The sequence below is a fragment of the Chiloscyllium punctatum genome, chromosome 4, assembly GCF_047496795.1.
Source record: "Chiloscyllium punctatum isolate Juve2018m chromosome 4, sChiPun1.3, whole genome shotgun sequence".
Lineage (NCBI taxonomy): Eukaryota > Metazoa > Chordata > Chondrichthyes > Orectolobiformes > Hemiscylliidae > Chiloscyllium > Chiloscyllium punctatum.
The window spans coordinates 13,725,147-13,734,820 of NC_092742.1; the positions used below are offsets into that span (position 1 = coordinate 13,725,147).

At 38.5% G+C, this 9,674-nt stretch overlaps 1 protein-coding gene across 2 annotated transcripts in view; it reads left to right on the forward strand.

Annotated features, from left to right (window-relative positions):
- The window catches only part of ston2 (stonin 2), a 134,145-nt gene extending 125,689 nt beyond the window's left edge, over positions 1–8,456 (forward strand). For both annotated transcript variants that reach the window (XM_072568109.1, XM_072568110.1), the window contains 2 exons: positions 3,876–4,078; positions 6,047–8,456. In XM_072568109.1, the coding sequence (XP_072424210.1) occupies positions 3,876–4,078; positions 6,047–6,130 (287 nt within the window). In that variant the 3' untranslated portion in view covers positions 6,131–8,456. The remainder of the gene's footprint in view (positions 1–3,875; positions 4,079–6,046) is intronic.
- The last annotated feature ends 1,218 nt before the right edge of the window (positions 8,457–9,674 follow it).

The following is a 9,674-nucleotide window of genomic DNA, read 5'->3' on the forward strand; positions in this document are numbered from 1 at the left end:
ATTAAGTGTTGATCTTTTTCACAGATGCTGCAAGACCAGCTGAGTATTTGAAGTAATTTCTGAATTTTGTTTTTGTTTGTTAGAGATTTAACGGTTTCTAACCTATTACAGTTGTATGGAAAGGATGCAGCTAGTGGAAAGAGAAGGTATATCTGTCAATATTATTAAGTTACAAAATGAATGATATGATCCAAGGCATAAAGTGTGGTAATGGTACAAGAATCAGAAGATGCTTTATAAAACTTTGGTTGGGCTGCACTTAGAGTATTGCATTCATTTCTGGTCACCATCTTACAGAAAGAATGTGAACATTTTGGAGACGCTGCAGAAGAGGTTTACCAGGATGCTGCCTGGATTACAGGGTATGAGCAATACAGAGAGGCTGGACAAACTTGGGTTATTTCCCTGGTGTGGTGAAGGCTGAAGGGAGGCCAGTTAGACATCTGTAAAATTATGAGGCATATATAGAGTTGACAGTCAGAATCTTTTCTGAGTTGAAGCATCTAATACTAGAGGGCATTCATTTCAGGTAAGAGGGGAAAGATTCTTTTTACACTGAGTGGTAGGTGCCTGGAATGCACTACCAGGGGTAGTGCTAGAGACAGATATGATAGGAGCATTTAAGGGTTTTTAAATAGGATTATGAAAAAGCAACAAATGGAAGAAAATGGACCATGACAGGCAGAAGGGATTAGTTAAATTTAGCATCATGTTCAGCACAACATTGTATATTGAACGGCCTGTTCCTGTGCTGTGCTATACTATTCTATGTTCTGTGGGCATAGGGGAGATGCAGATGGCAACAGAAATATTGGCATGTGTCCAAAACTCATGCAAGCAGTGGTTATAATCTGAAAGTGTTGAAGTTCATGCTGAGTCTTTAAGATTGCAATATGGATTGCATAAGACAAATAGTTCATAATTCCTTGAAAGTAGAGTCACAAGTAGACAGGATAGTGGAAAAGACGTTTGGTATGCCTGTCTTTTTTGGTCAGTGCATTGAACATAGGGGTTGGGACATCATATTGTAGCTGTACACGACATTAGTTAGGCCACTTTAGAAATACTGTGTACAGTTCTGGTCTCCCTGCCAAAGGAAGGATATTGTGAAACTTGAAAGGGTTCAGAAAAGATTTAGAAGGATTTGAGCTAGAGGGAGAGGTTGAATAGGCTGGGTCTATCTTCCCTGGGACGTTGGCAACTTAGGAGTGACCTTTTATAGAGGTTTATAAAATAATGAGGGGCATGGATAGTGTGAATAGACTAGGTCTTTCCCTGGGGTGGGGAAGTCCAAAACTAGAGGACATTTGTTGAAAGTGAGAGGGGAAAGATTTAAAAGGGATCTCAGGGGCAACTCTTTCACTTGGTGGTATGTGTATTGAATGAGCTGCCAGAGGAAGTGGAGACTGGTACAATTACAACATGTGAAAGGCAACTGGATGGGTGTATAAATAGGAAGGGTTTAGAGGAATATAGGCCAAGTGTTGGCAAATGAGACTAGATTAATTTAGGATTTCTGGTCAGCATGGACAATTTGGATCAAAGGGTCTGTTTCCATGCTTAACAGCTCTATGGCTCTACATAGTATAAAATGGAGCTAATTGGTCCAACCAAAGTTGCCCTTTGAACTTCCTTACATTTTTTCCTCTTCTAAATCTACTATTGTAATTTTCTCCTTCATATGCATCTCTAGTTCGTCCCTAAATACATTTAGACTCTTCACCTTGACCACTTCCTGTGGCAAAACTTTGATCAAAGAAAGAGTAGAGCCGATCAGGGGTAGCATAGGGAACTTATGTATAGAGTCTGAGGAGGTAGGGGAAGCCCTAAATGAGATTTTTGCTTCTGTCTTTACTAAAGAAAAGGACCTTGTAGTGAATGAAACCATTGAGGAGCAGGTAAGCATTCTGGAACGGATAGAGATTGAGGAAGCTGATGTGCTGAAAATTTTGACAAACATTAAGATTGACACGTCGCCAGGGCCAGACCAGATTTGTCCTCGGCTGCTTTGGGAAGCGAGAAATGTGATTGCTTCGCCGCTTGCGAAGATCTTTGCATCCTTGCTCTCCACCGGAGTCGTACCTGAGGACTGGAGGGAGGCAAATGTAATTCCTCTCTTCAAGAAAGGAAATAGGGATATCCCCAGCAATTACAGACTAGTAAGTCTCACGTCTGTCGTCTGCAAGGTGTTAGAAAGGATTCTGAGGGATAGGATATATGACCATCTGGAAGAGCATGGCTTGATTAAATGCAGTCAACACAGCTTTGTGAGGGGCAGGTCATGCCTACAAATCTTATTGAGTTCTTTGAGGATGTTGCTCGATAAGTTGATGAGGGTTGAGCGGTGGATGTGGTGTATATGGACTTCAGCAAGGCATTTGATAAGGTTCCCCATGGTAGGCTCATTCAGAAGGTCAGGAGGAATGGGATACAGGGAAATTTAGCTGTCTGGATACAGAATTGGCTGGTTGACAGAAGACAGCGAGTAGTAGTATTCTGCTTGGAAGTCAGTGGTGAGTGGTGTTCCACAGGGCTCTGTTCTTGGGCCTCTACTCTTTGTAATTTTTATTAATGACTTGGATGAGGAGATTGAAGGAGGGGTTAGCAAGTTTGCAGACGACACAAAGGTTGGAGGTGTCATTGACAGTATAGAGGGCTGTGGTAGGCTGCAGCAGGACATTGACAGGATGCAGAAATGGGCTGAGAGGTGGCAGATGGAGTTCAACCTGATTAAATGCGAAGTGATACATTTTGGAAGGTCGAACTTGAAAGTTGAGTACAGGATTAAAGACAGGATTCTTGGCAGTGTGGAGGAACAGTGGGATCTTGGTGTGCTGGTACATAGATCCCTTAAAATTGCCACCCAAGTGGACAGAGTTATTAAGAAAGCATATGGTGTTTTGGCTTTCATTTACAGGAGGATTGAGTTTAAGAGCCATGAGGTCTTGTTGCAGCTCCATAAAACTTTAGTTAGATCGCACTTGGAATACTGTGTCCAGTTCTGGTCTCCCTATTATAGGAAAGATGTGAATGCTTTGGAGGAGGTTTACCAGGATGCTGCCTGGAATGGAGGGCTTATCTTACGAAGAGAGGTTGACTGAGCTCGGACTTTTTTCATTGGAAAAAAGAAGGAAGAGAGGGGACCTAATTGAGGTGTACAAGATAATGAGAGGCATAGATAGAGTTGATAGCCAGAGACTTTTTCCCAGGGCAGAAATTGTTAACACGAGTAGTCATAGTTTTAAGCTGTTTGGCGGAAAGTATAGAGGGGATGTCAGAGGTGGGTTCTTTACGGAGAGAGTTGTGGAGCATAGAATGCGTTGCCAGCAGCAGTTGTGAAAGTGAGGTCATTGGGGACATCTAAGAGACTGCTGGACATGCATATGGTCACCGAAGTTTGAGGGATCATACATTAAGCTTGCCTTGCATGAGGATCAATGGTCGGCACAACATCGTGGGCTGAAGGGCCTGTTCTGTACTGTACTGTTCTATGTTCTATGTTCTAAAGTGTTAACAAAAATGTTCTTAAAACATTCAGTAATAAAAACAGTGCTGGAGAAACTCAGTAGGTCTGGCAGCATCTGTAGAAGAGAAGCAAAGTTAATATTTCAAGTCTGATCGACTTCCTTCTGATATCTCTTAAGCTAAAACCTAGAATTCTATTTTCATTTTTATAGTCTAATTAATTGTACCTTGTGCAGGCCATAACATCATGCAGTAAGTTGCTAACAATGTTGTGTGAGCTTTTATTTGAGCTGTTTATTTATAACTGACTGTACTCCACAGGATCCAGTGTAGTAAAGGTTAATAGTTACTGTTCTTAAAGTAGTTGAAAATTTGTAATGTTCTTTATGCCAATAAAATTGTTTCTTCAGCTTCAGGCCATCCACATTCTTTTTACTGCCACCTTGAACTGGGATCTGACCGGGAGGTGCCTGTTAGTTTTGCCCACTCTGTGGATGTGGAATTCGACATGCCCAGTACTTCAGCATCCAAAGCAGCAGTTAGATCAATTGGAGTGGCCAATAAGAGTGATGTGAGAAAATGGGTCGTTTACAAAGCTCACTACAGTTATCAGGTACACTTTTTTTTATTTTGTATTCACTATATGGGACGTTACTACAGATCATTCTCCTAACAGACCTCTTGTTAACACAAAGTGGCTATAACGCGATTGACAAATCATGGTCGCTGTTTGAATAATGCAAATATTCTACTGAATGGGCATAGCGATTTTTTTAAAAAATGTAACAATCTTCTACAGTGTAATTTTCCATAGCAGTTTTCCATAGTGTAATTTTCAATAGCAACCATCACGTTATAGCAGATCAACCTGTATTTAATTTACTTTCTTTTAAAAAATGAACACTTTGTACAAAAGAACCAATATCTTAAGTTGCAAAAAGCTCAAACCTATATATCCCTCACATCCACTTCTGTCCCTGAGGCTTTTTTTAAAGATTAATTTGAGATGTGGGCAATGATGACTAGGCCAGCATTTATTGCCCTTCCCTAATTGCTCAGAAGGCTGTTAAGAGTCAAACACATTGGTGTGTGTCTGGAGTCGCACGTAAAAAGATTAGATAAAGAGAACAGTTCACTTTCCTAAAGGACATTAGTAACCAGATGGTTTTTTGACAATTGGCAATGATTTTATGGTCATTATCCAGTTTCTTTTATGACCTGGGTCACTGGATTAATAATCTAGAGATAAACCTCTAGTTGCAAAAGTAGAGAGTGCTGGAAAAGCTCAGCAGGTCTGGCAGCATCTGTGGAGAGAAATCAAGTTAACATTTCAGGTTGAATGACCCTTCCTTGTAACTGAGGAAGTTCTGACTTCTAGGCCATTGCTTCTTCCCCCACTAAAATTTATTGCTGAATTGCTCATGCCATATAAATTCCTATCAAAGGTTCCTATGCCATAAATCAATAAACCAAACTACAAGGAAAATACAAAAGATTAGGATAACCCAATCTTCTTCTGCTGTAAATATTTCTATTCATTCATAGGATCTGGGTATTGCTAGCAAAACCAGCACTCGTTGCCCATCCCTAGTTGCCCTTTTTGAGTTAGCCACTGAAATATCCTTTGTCTTGCAGTGTTCTTATATTTTCAAACTACAATCTTGCAACAAATGGGATTAGTTACAAAATAAGTCAAATCTATTCATGAAAATATCCACCTTTTACAGAGCATTACAGAATCACAAAATTGTTACAACACAGAAGAAAGCAATTCACCCATCTTATCTGCTTCAGTTCTCCAAATGAACAGTGCAATTTTCCAGCTTCTCTTTGTAACTCTGCATACTTTTCCTTTGCAGATAATTTAATTCCATCTTGAATATCTCAACTGAAACTATCTCCACCACACGTCATGCAGCAAATGCCAGTTGCTGTGTGAAAACTTTTATCCTCATGTCTTCATTACTTTTGTTGCTAATTACCTTAAACCTGTGCCCTCTCATTCTCAATACTTCCAATAGTGGGACCAGTTTCTTCATCTCTGCCCTATGCAGACTCCTGATATTTGAATACCTTCAATAAATCTGTCCTCAACACACACTCTGTTACAAGGAAGACAGTACCAAATTCTCCAATCCATCCACATTACTGAAGTTCCTCATCCCTGGAACATGCTTTATGATTCTTTTCTGCACTCTAATGCCTTTACATCTTTCCTTAAGTGTAATGCCCCGATTGGAAGCAATTCCAGTTGAGACCAAACTTCTTCACAAGTTCAACATAACCTACTCTGTCCGTATTGATAAAACCTAGGATCCTCATATGGTTTATTAACTGCATTCTCAATCTGACCTTTCAATAACTTCCACACATACACCCAGATCCCTCTCCACATACACCCATCCACATTAGAATTATTGATTTTAAAACTGGTATGGTTTGTTTTCTTATTTGGCAAAGATAGAAGTCATCATGTTGTTCTTTTACTATGGCAGTTGTGCAATGTGATTTTATTCTGGAATAATTTTACAAGCAGCACTAATGTCATCTGCATTGATACTTCTATTTCAATTTTGTTCAGGTGGAAATGGAACAGAAAAAGATTCAGGCTGCAAATGTGGACGGTATGGAAACCGATCATCCAAATGAGTGCGTTCAGCAATGAAACCCTCTAAATTCAGAAGCAAGATAATCGACTTAGTACTTTTAGAATGGAAAATCAACCCGTCTATATATCAAATAGCACAATGCTGCTATTATACAAGTTTCAAGCACTGAAGAGAATTTTGAATTCAGTATTTTATGAATTTGATTGGGCCAAGATACCGCGACAGGAGCAGTTAAGAACCTGGATGACAGAACAAGTGTGGATTCAATTCCTCTGTACAGATTTTACGGTCATTCTCACTAAATAACGCATAACTGATTATTTTTAATCTTGTGCATACTCAGAAACTTAAACAAAGTTGGGAAATGTGGGGAATACAAGTCATATTTTAGGGAAAATATTGATCTTTTATTTTGTTGTTTTCCCATTTCTTTGGGGGTAGAAGACAAGAATCATCTCACATTTGCATTCAGGAGCTCTCTTTGCCCTTGCCTTCCTGTTCAGTGTGTATCTGAGATTGAGGTTTGTTAATGGATACTTTTTCAAATGGGTCTGAAATGAAAATGTTTAAATTTAAAGATGCACTGGTTCATTCCTTTGATCTGCTGAGAGATGATTGTCTTTTTTTAAAAATGAATAGTCTTTGGAACAATGAGGTCCTGTACTTGAAAATTAAATGTTTTGCAGAGCTGCAAACAATTATTTTATTGCTAATATTCTATTTCAATTCAACACTGATTTCTTAGTTAGATAGACATTCTGACTGTCATACTGACTAGGAGTACTGGTTCAAGCCCCAGCCTGAGGTGAATTTGTTGATCTCACTTCTGGCATCAAGGCTATAATTAGCCTTAGCATCTTTGGCACAGCAAAGAAAAGAATCTGCTCAAATTTGCGTCATTTGTGAAATTCATTTTGAACCACTCGGTATCCTAACTCATAAATTATGCAAGTCTAGAAAGTTGCCAGTTTCTGTGGAAAACACAATCAATCAATAATATCAACAGGAAACAATTACATAAGGACTTTGTCGATTGTTGCTAAATCTCCATAACTTCCGCAATTACGATATCTTTGGACAAAAATTGAATCTTTATCATTCTATTAAATTTTAAAAATCAAATTATAATACATAGCTCAGTACTAGGATGTGAGATAAACATTTATATAATAGAGCAAAAAGGAAAAAACAGAAATGGGAGATAATTATGGATCTAAACTGTAAATTAGTATGCCTAGGCTGGAAGGTGAATTGTACAAGAATGCAAAGGTGAAGGTAGTACAAGGGTAAGAAGGAGGAAAATGCAACAGAAGTTTGTATCTAATATTTCTGTATTGAGTACAGATTCCTCAGATTAGACATTGCTGCAAGTGTCACAGCAGGCATCATCAGATAGCTTGACTAAAATAATGTTGCTGAACAAGTATTGGTAATGTTAACAAAATACTAATATTGCAAAACTTTTCTATTTGAATTGCACAAAGAATTGGAGGAAGGATATTAAATCTTTTAGTTCGTGCAAGGGAGATTTATTAGAAAAATATCAGGAAGTTGAAACTTCAATTATGTGGAGAGGCTAGAAAAACGTGTATTGTTCTTTTGAGCAGAGAAGGTTAATAGGAGGTTGAAGAGAGGTTTGATTTTGACAGATAATGTTTCCACAGGCAGCAGACCAGGTGACTAGAAGATGCAGAGTTATGAAAATTAGCCAAAGAGCCTGAGAAAATGTCTTGTCTTTCCACAGAGAATTATGATCTGGAATAGATTGTGGAATCTGATGCGCTCTAACTTTCAAAAGGAATTAGATATATTTGAAAAAGAGAAATGTGTTTGGATGTGGGATTTGGTTACTGGAATTGATTGGATAGATCATAAAATCAGCATGACTAGGCTATTCAGCCCATTGAAGCTGCTGCGCCATTTAATGAAATAATGGCTGGTCTGATGATCCTCAGCTTCATTTCTTCCCTTTCCTCAGTAACCCTTGATTCCCTTATTGATCAAAAATGTGTCTATTATATAGATAAAGATAACTCTCACAATACATCAACACAGATATCTGAGCCAGGTGGCTTCGGAGTCCTGTGATGTGATACCTTTGTAACAATAGGGCATAATTGACAGGATGTTAAGTATGCAAGACCTAAAGGAAACTTTTAACATATCATAGTTTGTTTATACTTTTTTTCATGATTATAGTGTGTATATTCTGAAAACTGGAAGGATATTGAGAACCCAAGGGCATGCATTTATTCAAGAAGAAATGCTGTGATTAGTATGAGTGCAAAGCCAGAATGTTTAAAACTAAATCTTTTTTTTGAGCCTTGAAACAAAATGTATTATATGCGCAGGCATCAGAAATAAATGTGTACTTATATAGCATCTTTTCCCTTTGCAAATATTTTTATTTTTAAGTATAGTGTTGCTGAGTGAGACCAAACTGGTTGTGTGCATTATTTAGTGGAAGTGATTTGCAACTCAACTGTTTCATTGTCAAAACATAATGAGCTGCAGACAGTTACCTAAAAGCATTATCTGTACTTTAGGCTATTATGAGATAGTAATCCTTAATCAGAAGCAAAAGAAAGATTTACAATCATAGAAAAATTATGGCATGGAAAGAGGTTACTCAGTTCATCAAGTCATCCAGCTGAAATTTACCTCGCTGCCCATTCTTATCGCACCTTTAGAACCTGGTACATATCTTTGCAAGTTACACTTCAGGTGCAGATCCAGATTCCTTTTTAAACAAGCCATAGGTTTTTGCCTCCCATCACCAAGCCATTAGATAAGCATAACTAGGCCATTCAGCCTATTGAATCTGCTGTGCCAAATTCCAGCCACCATCTACTCTCTGGGTGAAAAGGATTTTCCTTGTTTCCCCTCTATTTCTATCAATCGTCTTAAATCCATGAAAAAACTGAATTGCAGATGCTGGAAATCAGAAACAAAATCAAAACTGAAATTTCTGGAAAAGCTGAGTAGGTCTGGCAGCATCATTTGGAGAGAAATCAGGGTTAACGTTTCAGGTCGAGTGACCCTTTTTTTCAGAACTGATGGTAATTGTACAGAAGATCGGGTGGGGAGAATAAACGAAAGGGAGAGATACGAGTCCAAAGAGAGAGCTGAACAGTTGGACAAACAAATGAGTGGTGAAAGATCACTGTGGGGATTGAATAGCTGCTAAATCCATCCCTTGAGAAACCACTCAGAGGAGCAGGACTTTCCTGACTGCTCGATCAAGGCCCCCTATTTAATACACTTCATTTAACTCACCCCTCCGCCTCCTGTATGCTAAGATAAATAACCTTAGCATATCCAATATTTCCACAAGCCTTGGTAATTCTTGTAAATCTCCTCTGTACTCTTCCCACAACAATTATGCCTTCCTCTTATGGCCTGAACTGTATGCAGAATTCCAGCTGTGCCTTAACCAATGTATTTATACAGTTCCAGCATGACATCTGCTTTTGTATTCTATACTTTCATCAAATAAAGTAAAATATTCCATCTATTACAATCTTATCAAATTGTCCTGACATCTTCAGAAAATGAGGACATGCACTCCAAGAGTCAGTTGGATACAAAATTGGCTTGAAA